At 42.1% G+C, this 16,865-nt stretch overlaps 1 protein-coding gene across 2 annotated transcripts in view; it reads right to left on the reverse strand.

Moving 5' to 3' along the window:
* AASS (aminoadipate-semialdehyde synthase) overlaps positions 1-16,865 on the reverse strand; it is a 51,132-nt gene that overhangs the window by 21,713 nt on the left and 12,554 nt on the right. For both annotated transcript variants that reach the window (XM_073328205.2, XM_073328204.1), the window contains exons 6-14: positions 16,677-16,823; positions 11,062-11,140; positions 10,840-10,967; positions 10,511-10,659; positions 7,757-7,879; positions 7,498-7,609; positions 6,989-7,048; positions 6,827-6,894; positions 2,962-3,080 (exon numbers count right to left, since the gene is read on the reverse strand). In XM_073328205.2, coding sequence (XP_073184306.1) covers positions 2,962-3,080; positions 6,827-6,894; positions 6,989-7,048; positions 7,498-7,609; positions 7,757-7,879; positions 10,511-10,659; positions 10,840-10,967; positions 11,062-11,140; positions 16,677-16,823 — 985 coding nt within the window. The remainder of the gene's footprint in view (positions 1-2,961; positions 3,081-6,826; positions 6,895-6,988; positions 7,049-7,497; positions 7,610-7,756; positions 7,880-10,510; positions 10,660-10,839; positions 10,968-11,061; positions 11,141-16,676; positions 16,824-16,865) is intronic.

Below are 16,865 nucleotides of genomic sequence, written 5' to 3' on the forward strand. Positions count from 1 at the left end.
TCGAGTACGATCGAGCAGGTTATTGTAGGAATCAGGAGAGACTGAAGGTCTCTCTCTGAGTCCTCGTGGGGCACCAACATTAGCCAGGTGAAGTGAAAACTGCTACCCTTCCTCCCACACCTTAAAGCGTCTCTAATCAGTCAGTGACGCTGTAGGCTCCAATCACACAAAACATGGTTAATAACTGTGGCTGTTGACAGCGTTTTGTCCTCACCAGCAGCCAAGACTAGTACAAGTTGATCTTATGGTCAGCAATTCAGCACACTATCTTGGCACAGCATCTGAAACTGTGCCTGCAACACTGGTTTGGCCAGCCCTCCTTTGTCCCAACTCTGTGCAGCAGGACATTGCTGAGTGCACTGCCTCACAGGCAGGCCCTCTGTCCTGTGCTTAGGCATTATGGAATAGCTGCCCACATTTACCAAGGATGCACCAAACACCATTAGGAAGTGTGGTGGATGCAGGACACAGAAACATGGTTGTGTTGTGTGTAAAAAAGGTTGCTGTGTGGACACAACTCAATGGGTTTTTTCATACCTGGGTCAGATGGGAGTGACAAACAGATTGAAAAACAAAACACAGTTGTAGTTATAGTGTAGACAGGGCACAAAACCAACTCCCAGGCATGTCCCAAGATATCTAATCTAGTCACTCAGGTAGAACTGATGGAGGAGGGAATAGATTCAAATGAAGATTAAGATATGGTTCCATGAGGAGGGCTGGAGCCTCAATATAAATCACTCACACATAGTCTCTTAATATTTTTACTAGAAAAAAAAAAGGCACCTAGAAACATCAGAAATTTTTAAAAAATTGAAAAATAGCGAGTGGACTGCTGATAAGGGGACAGTCTAATTCCCTTCATCATTAGAAGGGTGCTGGAACTGGATCCAAAAGATGATCAATTAGACAAAAATGCTTAAGGGATTCTTACACAGAATGTAAGGAAAAGCCACATGGGGAGGCAGAACTACAATGGGGATATTCAGGACTGAGAAAATCTTGGTCACAATTCACAAGAGAGACGCTGATGGGATCTCAAAGTATTTTTCCTCTGGAATATTAATCCTGATAATGCACTAGGACAAGAGGTGGGAGGAATAGAATAAAAGGGTATTGCCAGAAAATATACCAGCAACTAGCTACGCTATGACCAGCCAAAACTACCATGAACTCATGCAGGCAAACAGTACCTGTTCTGAGATAAAGAGTCAGTGGAGAAACTGCTGGAGGAAAAGTCAAGAGGATCAAACACAGAAAAGCCTGAAAGAAGAGGATCTAGGTGGATGAAGCATTCTGCTCCGCCATTCCCAACACAGTCTCACATACAACGCTAGAACTATGAACCTCTGGACACGGATTTATCTTCTTGTCAATTTAGTGGACAACACTATAAAACTTGTCTTAATGTTGTGAGATGGGGCCAGTTACACAACCCCTACCCATGTGGAGTAGTCCTTTGGTCATCAACAGGTTCACAGGCCTGAAAAGTAAACTGAAATACCAGGAACTGGGTTCAGGGGTCTGTTTCTCCTGCAACAGATGATGGAATCAGAGAGCTGTAATCATTACAATGCTTTAGTATTCACAATCTCATCAGCTTGCAGGAGAAACACTGTATCTATAGGCTGATAAGTAAGAATGTGTTATTTGAAAGATGTATTTATTTGTAGGTTTAGGTCTACACATATTAGACAAATTAGGAATTTAAACAAGTGGCGTTTATTTTAATTATTCATACAGCATTATACCATATGCAACATTAATAAAATAAAGGGTCCTTGCACCAAAGAGTTTACTGTATAAAACAGAATGGAAAAGCAGCATGATCTAGTGGGTAGAGGTGCTGGACTGGGAGTCAGGAGGCACAAGTTTATTCCTGACTCTGCTACTGAACTGCGGTGTAATAGTAAACTAGTCACTTCACCTCTCCATGCATCTGTTTCACCTTCCACCCTTTATCTGTAGTCTATTTAAACTGCAAGCTCTTAAGAACAAGGCCTGTCTCTTACTGGGTGTTTGCACAATGCCTACTGCGATAGAGTCTCCAACTCAGCTGGGTTCGCTACATTCTACTGTAATTCAGCCACCACTACCACAGCAAAGGGTGCCAAACAAGGTGGGATAGGTAGCACAGGTGGGCAAAGAAGGATCATGAGAGATATTTCTTATATACACGCACCTCATTAGCTCTTCTTAAGAGGGACATGTCAACTATAATTTTTAAGTGGACTAATTTCAAGAGAACCCATTCCCTGATGGAGCAGACATTAATGAGTATATTCTGACTTTAAAAAAAAAAAATCCTCATTCTCCTGGTGGTGACTGGAAGGTTGTTTTGGACATGACTGACAGCAAAACACACCTGGCCAAACTTCCTCTCACTTTCCCCCGATGTCTGTGCGTACGCCTGCCTGCTGTCCATTTGGTTTCAGCTTTGCTACCATTGTTGTAAACACATGCTTGTAGAGAAGAGGAAAGACAGTTCATGAGAGCCTCCACCCCAGAGAAGCACATAAAAAAAGTGGTGTCATCATGCTTTTGCATGACAGAAAATGCAGCTGACTGTCAAGGAAAGAATGAAACTGACTATGCATGAAATACTGTCAGATGCAGGAAGCAAACAAGCTGAAAAGAAAGAAATATTCTCTGTAGTCTCTTCCTAGGCACTACTTGTAACAAGAAGTAGGTAAAATATTTTCAGATAGCAATGTGATTTTCAAGTTGGTGTCTCTTTAAGGTGTTCTTAAAGCTACAGAATAATTTTTTGAATGAGGTCCACAGTAGTTACAAACGTAGAATATATCTTCAGTTTCCCATAGCACACTTCATATGCTTTTAAATAAAAGTTTTTAGTGTGCTGCCATGCTGGTACAAAATAAATTATTTCAATACACAGTACACACACTTGAAGCTTAATACAGTTCTTTAATACTTAAGGGCTTGCTTGCTTTCACGTACCTGCTGTGATTTCTACATTGGGATCTCTAGTGAGGTATTCTATCACAGGGCCAGAAACATAGCCAGATCCAAGTAACAAGACCCTCTTCTTATCCTTGGTCAGTGACCGTGAGTATTCCCTAGAGGGGTTATAATCAAAATTAAAACATACAGGATAAGCAAACAGCAGCCGGCTGAAGCCAATGTCAAGTCAGCATGTTTTAGCAAGTTTATAAACCAAGCGCTCACTTCAGGAAGAACTTTAAGTTCTGCGGCCTGATTTTCTAGCCAAAGTACGTCACTTCCCTAAGCTTTTCCAAAATTTCTATTGCACAACTCCTACTTCAGGGAAAGCGGACTAAAATGTCTACATCCAGCCTCAAAAAGGGTCACATCAGCCAACCCGTTCCATTGGTCCTCCAGCAGCTGCAGTAGCTGCTACTTCTCATTCTTCCTCAGAAGTCACTGAATTTTTCTCAGCCAAACTAGTCCAACCTCATAGATAGGGCTCTACCAAATTCACAGCCATGAAAAACGTGTCATGGACCATGAAAACTGGTCTCCCGCCATGAAATCTGGTCTTTTTGTGTGCTTTTACCCTATACTATATAAATTTCACAGGGGAGACCAGTATTTCTCAAATTGGACATCCTGACCAAAAAGGGGGGGGAGGTCACAAGCAATGTTCCCTCTAATTTTTGACAGGCCATGAGCACAAAAAAATTCTGCGCAAATTGTTGTGCTTCTGTGCAAATTTTTGTGCCTGGGGTTTAGGATCTGTGTGCGCATGCACACATGCACAGCTTAGAGGGAACAGTGGTCACAAGGTTATTTTAAGGGGGTTGTGGTATTGCCACCCTTACTTGTGTGCTGCCTTCAGAGCTGGGCAGCCAGAGAGCAGCAGTGCAGAAATAAACTACCCAGATCTGAAGGCAGTGCCCGGCCAGCAGCAGTGCAGAAGGGTGGCAATACCATACCATACCACCCTTGCTTCTGCTTTCAGAGCTAGGCTGCGGACTGAGGGCCTAGCTCTGCAGGTGGCTGCTGACTGAGGGCTCAGCTCCGCAGGCAGCAGTGCAGAAGTAAGGGTGGCAATACCATACCATGCGATCCTGACTTCTGCACTGCTGCTGACGGCAGCTCTGCCTTCAGAGCTGGGCTCCCGGCCAATAGATGCTGCTCTCCAGCTGCCCAGCTCTGAAGGCATCGCCGCTACCAGCAGCAGTGCGGAAGCAAGTGTAGCAGTACTGCAAGCCCCCCTACAATAACCTTGCAACCCCCCCCACACTCCTTTTTGAGTCAGGACCCCTACAATTTACAACACTGTGAAATTTCAGATTTAAATAGCTGAAATCATGAAATTTATGATTTTTAAAATCCTATGACCGTGAAATTGACTCAAATGGACTGTGAATTTGGTCACAGACAAAAAAACTTTAAGGCCAGTAAGGATCATCATGATCATCGAATACAAACTTTTGCACATTGCAAGAGAACCTCACCCGTCCAGTCCTGCAATAGGCCCACAACCTCTGTCTGAGTTACAGAAGTTCTCAAATCTAACTTGAAGTCTTCAAATCAAAAAGGAATCCATCATTTACTCTAGTTCAAAAACAACTGGACCACTTCAGGGCTAACGATCTGATTGTATCATCTTGAACTAACATTGTAAGTTTCCAGATTGTGCCTAGCTCCTGCCATCATCAGTGACCTCTAAATTGAGAGGCCAACTTTGGACAGATTATGCCAGAGTCACTTCAGGGCATCATGGGAACCTATATAGGCAGATATCACCTACATAATAAAACCTGCTTGTACACATGGTCCCAGATTTGACAACAGTCCCAGCATTACTTCACGAACCACCAACACCTGCTAAATATCACTTTGTCGATCTTTTGGCATGGTAGGACAAAGAATCTTTCCTCCAACAGCCCCATCATCAGTTCTGATGAAAGATCCTCCTCACTCAGAATACTACTCTCAGACCCATAGAGAAAGAGTGATGACTTTGTCACATATTCCATGCCTACACCAGATGCGTACATACAGACATGCAAAGAGGGGTAAAGTAGATTGTACCACCAGTGCTGCAACAGAGGAAAGACTCCTTGCAGAAGAAATGGCTTTTGCAATATCAAGCTTCTAAACACACCGATCTCTAGCTCTAACTGTCCAATGGCAAGAGTTTAACCAAACTGGGATTGGCTGATCCCTGCCTGTACTTGTGTTTGTCCATTACAAGCTGTTAAGAGACATTTTTGTTACACCAATAATTGCAGCAAAGTTTTTATATTCCAGAAAAGAACATATGAACTATTGCTCATCACAAACATACATGGGAGTGGTTCAATTAAGTAATCTTTGTACAGCACTTTGGACATTCAGGTTAGTTAAAGAAATGTGCCGTTTGCAGTTGTGCAAGAGGAACATATAACCAGCATAAGCCATGCAGTTGTGAAGAAATTATGGAGAAGGGTATAACAAGCCATCAAACCTTCTCCCCTCTTTGGGTATACCATCACATTTTAAACAGTAAGTTCATTTGCATTAGTTCCAAAGAAATCCAAAGGGAAGGCATCAGAGAAAAGGCTCTGGCATTAGTGAGTACCACTCTTCCTTTAGGCACAATATGCTGTTTTGCAGAAAGATCAAAAAAGTCTACCCACAAGTTGACCCTTTTCCAAAGGGATTTCAGCTTCTTAATAACCTGTTGCATGGTCTAGTGTGCGCTAAGAAGGGTGTCAAAAAAGAGGCCACAATCCTGTGCCAGGAATAAGAAGGTATGTTCGTGAAGACAACTGGCTAAGGTTGTCCACCATAACAGCATATACCAAAAACTCTGTGGTAAGCTTTGGTTTTCCAGAAGCAAATGACTTGCTCCACTACTAAAGAAAAGGGTGCAGTAAGTCCTGTAAATAATTAGTCTTCATTTAAAACAGAATTTTCCTAATATCCTCAGAGGGATTCACTATTAATTATCTGGACCATTATATTTTACATTTCTGCAGCCCAGATGTTAAGTAAATGAGGAAAATGACAGATTATATTGTTTTTAATTTCCATGAATGTACCTAGTGCTTAAATCTATATTTATTTCCTTTGTGTTTTTCTATTTTCTTTATTATATGTGCTCCAGCCACAACTAGCCAAAAACCACAAAGACGGAGTTAATCACTGCCAAATCAACGCTACTCTGTAAAAAGAATAAAAATAAAATGTGTTAGTTACTAGGAATAACTGAAGTGGCGGGAAGGGAAATTGTACATTAAGTGAATGAAGCTAACCCCATCTGCTCCATTCATTTTTACCACTGCAAGATAAAATAGACATGACAAGGATAGAATGGTACCTCAAGTAATGGGCATAGTACAAGTCAGAGACCTTTATGAAGAATCCTGAATACACCCCAGTCACAGAATAATGCTGCAGATCAGTGGGGCAAGAGAACCACCTCTTCCTGAGGGCGAGAACTACAAGTCTATAGTACTAAAACTAGAAGTCTGCAAAATTATATTACTGGTCCTCAGAGCCCAGCCACCCCTAAATAAGCTAGCGTTGCATGTTTGGAAGGTGCAAGGAGGAAATAATAGGGTTAGCATGCAATTATTTTCTGTCTGAGAAATCCTGATTATTAACAAGGCACACATTTGTTACCCTTGCTTTTTCCTCAGGTTCAGCATTAAATTAGTAATATATGCTAATGGGGTTAGACACAGTGGGGAGATTCAACTCAGGATACATTTAACCACATAATGTAATACAGCTGAATTCCACCAACAGTTAAAATAAATGAAAAAAGGAAGGTAGAAGGCAAGCATGGTTATTTAAAACCTGAGTCACAGGAACCAAGACAATGAGAAACTTAAACCACACTATACATTACCTGCTTTCCCTCAATTTCTGGATATATTTATACTTATCAGTCAATGAACCATTGGACGCAATCACTGCCTACAAAGTATATGAAACATAAAATTACTTTTCCTACGTCTGAACTTTACATATCTAGGTCAGAAGAGGAATGGAAATAGCTTGAAAGACTTACATCTCGTACAACAGGTGAATAATTCTGGCTTTCAAGAGGCTGTGAGCCATCAGACAACAGCTGTGGAGATGAAGGATTTCAGTCTGAGCATTTTATTTCCCACAAATTTTCAGAGAACTTTCAGAGATAAATCCTCTGGAAAAATTTGCTTCATTAAAAAAAAATAAATAAATAATAAAAGAAGGAAACTGTCCAGGTTTTAAGGTATATTAAAATACATGCAGGAATTGCACATAAAATAATCTCTGAAACCTGAAATTCTCCTGACCCATATAATTAATTGTTTCAAGTGACTTTCATTCCCATTAACTTTCACTTTTGAAAATGGGACTTCGGTGCCTTTGGAAATTTTACCTCAGACACTGTGGAGCAGTGATTTTTCAGACTGATTCAGTTATGTTCTACAGCAGATTTTTTAAATCTATATACGGCAGACCAGAAGAGCCACATAATGCAATCAAAGTTTAAGTTCAAACCTTCAGTCTGTCACTGAATACACAAGGCCTTACCATCTCTTCAACATAAGCGAAGAGCATGTCTCCAAAGTATTCTGTTGCTTCTATAGGAAGCTGTGCTGGTAAGTTGTCAATGGAACACATCAGAATCCCAAAGCCTTCCACGCTGGAAGAGACAACATTATGATTCCATGTCACATTTTCTTTGTCACATCTTTAGCGGTCATGTTTCAAAAGCATGACTTTATATAGTGGTTTGAGTAGAATAGGATATTCAAACAAAAAGTACAGTGCAAATTAAAGGTTCTCCCACCTGCCATGAATAATATGCTGGTCAGCGTCATACATACAAAATGGACTGTCAATTGTTGTACACTCTGTCATAAATTCTATGGATCCTCCAGTGTCTGCTGAAATGTCACATATTGCCATAAGTCTAAAGTAATTAAATAAAAACAATAAACAAAGTCATCCAAAACATAAATAAGAATAGTTACAAAAGATCAGAAGATTGTTCTTTACAAGAGTTTCAACCAGACTTATCAGACACAGATAAATAAAATATGTTGGGGAAAAGTCAACATGGCTTTTCTAAAGGGAAATCAAGCCTCATCAATTTACTGGAATGCTTGGAGTGGATCAACAAGTATGTGGGGTGATCCACTAGGTATAGTGTACTTGGACTTTCAGAAAGCCTTTGACAAGGTCCCTCACCAAAGGCTCTTAAGCAAACTAAGCAGTCATGGGATAAGGAGGAAGGCCCTCTCATGGTTCAGAACTGGTTAAAATGAGAAGAAACCAACGGTAGGAATAAATGGTCAGTTTTCATAATAAAAAGAGGTAAACAACAGGGTGCCCCAAGGATCGGTACTGAGACCTATTCTGTACAGCATATTCATAAACTATCTGGGAAAGAAAAGGAGTACTTGTGGCACCTTAGAGACTAAGGTGCCACAAGTACTCCTTTTCTTTTTGCGAATACAGACTAACACGGCTGTTACTCTGAAACCTATCTGGGAAAGGAGGTGAACAATCGGGTGGTAAAAAGTTTGCTGACAATACAAAATTACTCAAGATGGCAGTCTGCTTTGGACTTGAGTTACAAAGGGATCTCCCAAAACTAGGTGATTGGGCAACAAATTGGCAGATGAAATCAAATGTTGATAACTGCAAAGTAACGCACATTGGAAAACAATCCTAGCTATACATACAAAATGATTTGATCTAAATTAGCTGTTACCACTCAAGAAAGATCTTGGAGTTATTGTGGATAGTTAAGAACATAAGAATGGCCATACTAGGTCAGACCAAAGGTCCATCTAGCCCAGTATCCTGTCTTCTGACAGTGGCCAATGCCAGGTACCCTAGAGGGAATGAACAGAACAGGTAATCATCAAGTGAACCATGTGCTGTCTCCCATTCCCAGCTCTGACAAACAGAGGTTAGGGACACCTCTGAAAACATCCACTCAACATACAGCAGCAGTTAAAGCTAACAAAATGATTTGGGGTATGAAACAGTCCATACAAGGAGAAACTAAAACAGAGACTATTCAGCTTAGAAAAGAGACTACTTTAGGGAAATATGATAGAGGTCTACAAAATCATGAATGGTGTGGAAAAAGCGAATAGGAAATATTATTTCCTCCTTCACATAACACAAGAACCAGGGGTCGCCTAACTAAATTACCAGCCAGCAGGTTTAAAAACAAACAAAAGGAAGTACTACTTCACACAGTGCACAGGGTTGTTGTGAAGGCCAAAACTAACTGGGTTCAAAAAAAGAATTAGCGGAGTTCATGGAGGACAGGTTCATAAATGGCTATTAGCCAAAATGCTCAGGGATGCAATCCCATGCTCTGGGTGTCTTAAGCCTCTCTCTGCTAGAAGCTGGGAGTGGAAGCATCTGGCATCAGCCACTGTCTGAAGACAGGATACTGGGCTAAACGGACCATTGGCCTGACCCAGTATGGCCATTCTTATGTTCTTATGTCCAGAAAGGAACTACTTGTAACGGACATGGGGCAGGTGTTTTCTATCATTAATAAAATAATCTATTGAAAGACTGCAATTCCTGATAAGCGTAACAGACTATTTCTAGAATGACTTGGTTATAGATTTTTTTTTTAAAATGATAAAATTAGTAGATAAAGAGAGGTCTTTAGCTTATCAATTACGTAAACCAGACACCATGAAAAAGAGACCATGGTCAAAAGTTTATTTTCTTTGTCTCTTCTGTGAGCACAAGTAGTATATAAAGAGATTCCTACTATTATAGATGTATGTTGTAATGGACAAAATTATGTCATTGATAAGGGAGGACCATAAATACTCAGTAATTGACAAAATGGACAAGGAACATGTGGTACAGCAGATGTGTTCTATAATCAATTTATCAGCAAAATATTAAAGTATGGATTAACATCTAAGCCTTAAGAGCTAGTTGTGGTTACGTATTGTCCTAATAATGATAAAATTGGTTACAATTATCATTGGTTTATTGATTCTTAAACAAGGTCAAGCATGAAAAAAGATTTTTTTCTTTGTTCTGAACAGTATATTAGAGATGAGTTTTAGGGAGTTAGTCGCAAGTGAACTCAGGTTGGGGGGGAGGGGACACAGTTCACCAGTCTCAAATTTGCAATGTATGTTTCCTTTTCTGTATAGCACTCTATTAAGTATTTATTGTTGTCTTAACTAACTCAGCTGATGTATTTGATATCATAATTTATTAAACCTGCACACACACACCACAACATCTGTCACATTTATTCTCCCAGCCTTTCCCCAGGGAGAGAAGCACGTGCAGGGTTAACTTAATTTACAAATCTGCCATTTGTCAATAGTAGAAATTAATGACATTTGTAACTGGGATGTACAAATTCCAAAAGGAAACAGAAATAGGGAAGCATGTGGGAAAAGAGAGCAGGATGGGTTGGGTTCTGCTCCTAAGTTTCTCTCAGAGACTGTCAATGTATTTATTCAATGCTTTGCTGAAACCACTGATCCTTATTACTTAATTAGAATGTTAGAGAATAAATTATTACTACCAATCAAAGGTGCCTTACTTGTGTGGTAATTCTGGACAACCCTCAGTTGCAGCAGCAGAAGGTTTAATCGGAGCCAGCAACTTTTTTGCATCATGTCGATTTAACAAGCGAGGGGTGTGTTGCTCCCAGTATATTCCATTAATCAAACAAGTAGTGTACGGTGCAATCTGCAAAGAAAGTCACAAATTCTAGAAGGTCTCACATGGATGTTATTGATAGTCAAGGGGACTTGCATTTCATCTAGCCTTATAGACAAGTGATACCCTAACTACATAGAACGTGGAACAGTATTTGCTATCAGCAGTATTTGGAAAACCTTGTACTGAGAGAACAGCAACAACGCTCACATCAGTATTAAAACGAGAAGTGTAGAGTTCTGGACATTTGTCGTATTCCTCTGGATCATACACCCCATCGGTCTTCCTTACAAGATGGTGGTGACGACTTAACACTGTCCCATATACTTTCCTAAGGTCTGCAATAAAAAGAGGAGAAAGTCAGTTATTTAAGAAGCAATACTGTTGGTCAAAGAGATTCTAAAGCTTATCACACTTGTGCCTTAGCATTACCTCCAGATTTGGAAACCTCCCTCAGTTCATGTGGCTCCACAAACTCACAAGGGAGTTCATTGAACACTTCTTGGGCACCCTGCAGATAAAAATATGACTCAGAATCACGTGGACATCAGCAAAGAGTATAGGATATTGAAAAATTGCAGAAAGAAAATTATTACTGCATTCACAGAATGTTCACAAGGGCTCATTTTCAATAGGTCTTGCCAGTTCTGCCAGATTACACTGTCTCTATAGAGATACATACTAATCCACATGTGCCAAGTACCTCCCTGAAATCTGGTTTACTGTGTAACATGAGAAAGTGTTCATTTTAGCTTAGTGAACGAAAAACAAAAAGTCACCAGATGTGTCTTCAGAGCATTGTTAACTTGAGTTAGAACTTAAATATTACCCCTAATTCGACTCCCATCCACACGCAACTCTCTCTAACTTCAGGTAAGTGGTTCTTTTAACTCTAGCTAGCTAGCCCATTGGGGGTCAGACAGTAGAGCAGGGGGTCTGTTGACATTCCAGTGTTGCGGAAGCTTGAGCTAATAAGGCAAAGGGATGCAACAGCTTGAGTTATAAGTCAGCAGCAGCTAACCCAATTGCTCTGTGAAACTCAACTGTTATTTTGAAGCGTGGTTGCTCTCAGCTCCAGGGTCCCTACTCTGGCTGATGGCACAGGCTTCAGTGCAGGCTACCACCACTACACTCCTATCGGTACCCATGCTAGCTAGATTAAAGTTGATACAGATGTTCTTCAGTTAAACCAATGAAGCTTTATGCAAATCACCCCCACTGTTTAAAGTCTTTTTCAGAAGGTTCTTTACCATCCATATAGACCTTTCCACAAGTCCCTTTGATTGGGATTTTCATCACAAAACACCTGTGAGGATACAGCCTTTTCCTGTAGCCACATTGTAAGGTCTGAGGCCGTTGTCTGCAGTCATATTAGGAGAGCAGCCGCCATGAGCTAAGAAGCAGGAAGTCTCATCATCACATTCCATCTGAATTACGTTAAAACAATGTAATACCAGACTGGTAAGAAGGCGATCCTGTCCTAACAGTATCCACCATCACCAGACAAGGAAACAAATCTTAAGATGGTTAAAGAAAACTTAGTCTGATGGCATTCTGTCTGGCAAGAAATCATTTATCAGGTTGTGGTTGTGAAATCCCTACTTCTTTATTGTTTTGTCTTTATGGTCCCCACTTCGCTACTGTTTATCTGTATGGTCTCTTTCTGGTTCTTTAATTGTTTCTGTCTGTTACATACTTAGCTAGGTGTAAAAAAAAAAATCAATTAAGGTGGTGGGGTTAGAGAATTGTTTTACAATGATAGGATTGGTTAGAACACTGTTCAGTAATACTTTAGTAAAATGATTGGTTAAATGACAGCTAAGCAGGACTCAAGTTTCACTATATAAACTAGGATCCAAAAGGAAGTTCTTGGGAACCAACTCCAGGACACAGCCCCAAGATCAGAGCTGCCAGCCCCAACATTCTGCTAATGACAGCGTGCAGAAGCTGGAGTTCCCCAGATGACCTGTTCCTGACTGGCCATCAAGAAAAATTCATCTGCCTTACTGGGAGTGGTGAGCATTATATGGTTAATGTGTGCATTCTGTTTTGGTAATTGATAATAAATAGAGGTAGGATATTACTGTGTAAGGCTTACTGTGTAAGTAGGATATTACTGTGTAAGGCTTTTTCACTGGTAAAAGACCCTGAAAACCTGCAGAGTGTAAGGTTATGCACTGAGTCCACAGAAGGGTGAGGGTGGGTGCCTAAATTAACAAGGTTATGCCTGAGCCCTAGGAACAGGGTAAAGATGGGCACCCTACAGTGTAACAGTAACAGAATTTTGTGCAGGTAACATATCAAGTCCAAATTACACCCAAACTATGGCAAATGGCCTAAAATCCACATTGGAAAGTTACAGCCCATTATTGCTAAAGACTTCGTCTGGAAAAATGAGAAATCCAGTGGCACCTTAAAGACTAACGGATTTATTTGGCCATAAGCTTTTGTGAGTAAAAAAACCCTACTTCTTCAGATGCATGGAGTGAAAATTAAGGATGCAGGCATTATTATACTGACACATGAAGAGAAAGGAGTTTTCATGCATCTCTCACACACTCTCTCTCTAATTCCCTCTAGGACACCTGATCCCTGATCATACATCTCAATTTAATCCTTACCAATAGGTTTCTTACCCCTCCCGCACAGACCTCAAAAGCTTCATCCCATCAGTGTGGCTCCTCTAACTACTCCTGACAGCATTCTGCACCAAAAAATTAAAAATTCTAAACACAATATTTTAAAATTCTCTACATTTTATTTGTCAATAAATGAATACATAGGCTCCAGCATGGCAGTGGGGAGCACAGACCACTGGCTGCATGAAAATGGGAGATCACCCTGAAGCCTCCCCACCCCCAACCCCAGGAACAAACACTCAGTGCTCAGGTTGCACCTGACCTTAACACAGCATAAGGCCTGGCCCTGCCTCAGAAACACCCTGGGGCCCTGCCCCTCTGAGCCAGGCACACCAGGTGTGGGGCAGGCAGGCTCACCCAGGCAGGATCCAAGTGTGGAGGGGCTCAGTGGGGGGGGGGGGAATCCAGGTGCGGGGCGAGAGGATTCTGTGTGGGACAATCTGGATACAGACAGCTCAGTGGAGGGGGAGGTCTAGGTATGGGGGGGATCTGGATGCACAGAGGCTTGTTGCAGGGGTTCCAGGTGCAATGGGACTCTGCAGGGGCTTCCAGGTGAAAGTGGTTGGGACTCAGCAGAGGGGTTTGGGTACAGCTCATTGGGGGATCAGTGGCCTGGGGGCTCAGGGTGGTGGGGCTCGTCAGGGTAGGGGTTTGAGTGCAGAGAGCTCAGTGGTGGGGGGGGTCTGGGTGCAGGGGTGGAAGTCTGCAGGCAGGGTGTCTGAGTGCAGGGGGCTCCAGATGCAGGGGATGGGGTTCAATGGGATGGAATTCAGGGGGGTTATCGGTGTATGGGGTGAGGCTCGGCAGAGGTATCTGGGTCTGGGAGGTCTGGATGCATGGGGGTTGGGCAGATGGGGGAGCAGCTCCTCATACAGTGACCCCTTCCCCCGCAGCTGAGGGGGCAGGAAGCAGGGAAGGATGCTGAGCTTCCTGCAGCTGGGGGAGGTTTCTAGGGGTGGGTCTGACACAGCCCCAGCCACTCCTTGCAGGGGAAGAGGAAGTCCCATCCTTTTCTGCCTCCAGCCCAGATGATCCCAGCTCAGGGTAGGAGACACTGGCTGGGGTATCCCCAGCCCTGCGGTGATTGACCTCTCCGCTGGCTGCTCCAGGTGCCTAAAACAACGTACCTACGCAGCTAGGGAGCAGTGCATGACTGCTCTTGCAGCTTCCCTTTGCTTCCGTCAGAAAAGCAAAGAAATCTGTGGGGGACATGAATTCTGTGCATGCACAGTGGCGCAGAATTCCCCTAGGAGTATCTAACCAGCAGAGGATTCTCTTCTGAGCAGGAATATCCACAGCTCCCAGACAATGATTGGGGGGATGGGGGGGCACAGGAGATTGCATCTAGGTTCAGCTGGGAAGAGGTGCAGGTATCAAAGCCTTTCCAGATTGGGGTTGGAGTAGATAAAATCATAGGCAAATTGTAGAAGAAAAGAAAGAAGAAGAATGTATGCAGCTGGGAAGGGCCTGTGCTAGGTTAGTAAACCAGGGGAGTAGCAGGTGACTGGGAAAGTCTGCTCTGGGTACACAAATGTTGTCAGCATCTAATCCTCTTCTGGACCCTCCTCTTTTTCCTGAATGGCAGCAGCTATTCTTTTGACACTTCTTCCTATGGCAGGTGGTGTTAGAGGGCTTAGTCCTTCACCCTCCCACTTCTCTGGTTCTTTTCGCGTGAACAGAGGGCAACAATACCCAAAGTCCGAAGGTGCTTCAATGCTTATTGGGGTAAACTTCCAGCAAGCTTAAATCCAAGTTTCTTTTTCCCTATTTTTGAATCCCAAATTACTTCCGGTTTGCCCCTAATTTATATAATAATATTCTCAGCTATACCTTAACCAATCATTTTACTGAAATTTACCTAACCAATCCTAACATATTGTAACATGATTAGCTAACCAATTATATCCCACCACCTTAATTAGTTTACACCCAGCAAAATTAATTATACAGCAGACAGAAACAATTACAGAACCAGAGACCATGCAAACAAACAACAGCAAAATGGGAACTATAATGACAAAACAATACAGAAGTGAGGATTTCACAACTACATCTATAAAGACATAAGGGTTTTCCAACTAGGTTTCCCAACTATGCATCCGATGAAGCGAGCTGTAGCTCATGAAAGCTTATACTCAAATAAATTTGTTAGTCTCTAAGATACCACAAGTACTCCTTTTCTTTCTGCAAATACAGACCAACATGGCTGCTACTCTGAAACCAACTACGTCTATTGATAAGGGAGTTCTGACCAAACAGAAATCTATCAAACTAAATTTCCTTTTACATCTTCTAGGCTCTTCCCTTTCTCTGGAGGTGATAGGTCAGATCACCTTTCTAACAGCCCCAGATTGCCTTATTTCAATATGACTGGTTTGAAATGTGCAAGGACACGACCGAACGCTTTCCAGCTTATGGCTGCTCCCACTGCTTAGTCAAAGGCCCTAGCTTAGGAACAGGGCCTCAGACTGTCGCTGTGAGCGAAGGCCCTCACACAGGCAGACACTGATTTTGATTCTCTCTTTTATACCCTTATAACTAGCTAAAATGATAAACATACCTAAATTCTTAAATTATAGGCCTTTACAGACAGGCCTGAATATCTATATCCTAACAGGTGGGACAACCGATATTCTCCTTTGGCTCTTCTTCTGTTTCATGGAGGATGGCCTGCAGGATTATGCTGTCTCTGAGGCTTGGTTGACCCCAGAAAGGAGTTTCACTGCTGATTCTGAGCTGACATTTCACTTTAGCACATGCTCATTAGCTTCTCCTAACAGACCATCAACCAGGTTCCACATCAGTTGCTCACTGCAGCCAACAGCAGGCTAGTAGTCTCTTGCCTAAGGATGTATGTTAAATGGGTGCGTGAATGTAATGGAGGCTGCACTCTGCCACCACCCAGCCCCAAAAGGCAAAGAGCTTCTGTGAATGCCTGCATCTCAGGAGTAGTGGAGAGCGTAACCCATCCATTGGATCAACCATCCATCCTTTAGGTAGAGTAACATCAAGTCTTACACCACATAAATAATGTGTAAGTCTAACCTTCTTTGAAGAATAATACATACAGACCGATAAAGCAAACAGAAGTTCTCCCACATAGTCATCCTTAACCATTCTATAGCATTTAAGGGGGTGAGGAGCAGCTGTCCTTGACAGTGCAGCCTAGTTTATATGATTCATGACTAGTAACCAGTATCATAGCTCTTCTACAAGCACAAGTCTAGGGTAACTGGGAATTCATATCATACCATGGCAAAAAGCCTAGAAGCAAGAGTAGTGCACAAATTAAATCTATCATGAAATTGCATACAGTGAGTCTGATGCGTACAAGATTCAGAAATAGGACTTAGGTAAAAAGATACATCAAAAACGAGTATTACATTGGTGGGAGGGAAGGCATCTTACCTTAGAAACGTTACCAGTGCCTGTAAACACAAATGTTAAGGGTCCAATCGACTTTGGCATCAAACCCAGAGAGATTTCATAGCCAGCATCCCGCACTGCCTGCACAGCCTGGCTGCTGTTCCTGTAGTTATGAGCCATACCAATGTGCTGAAACCAGACACAAAGGGTTCTTATCAATGTGTTTGTCCA

This window comes from Lepidochelys kempii, chromosome 1 (genome assembly GCF_965140285.1).
Source record: "Lepidochelys kempii isolate rLepKem1 chromosome 1, rLepKem1.hap1, whole genome shotgun sequence".
In the NCBI taxonomy this organism is placed as follows: Eukaryota; Metazoa; Chordata; order Testudines; family Cheloniidae; genus Lepidochelys; species Lepidochelys kempii.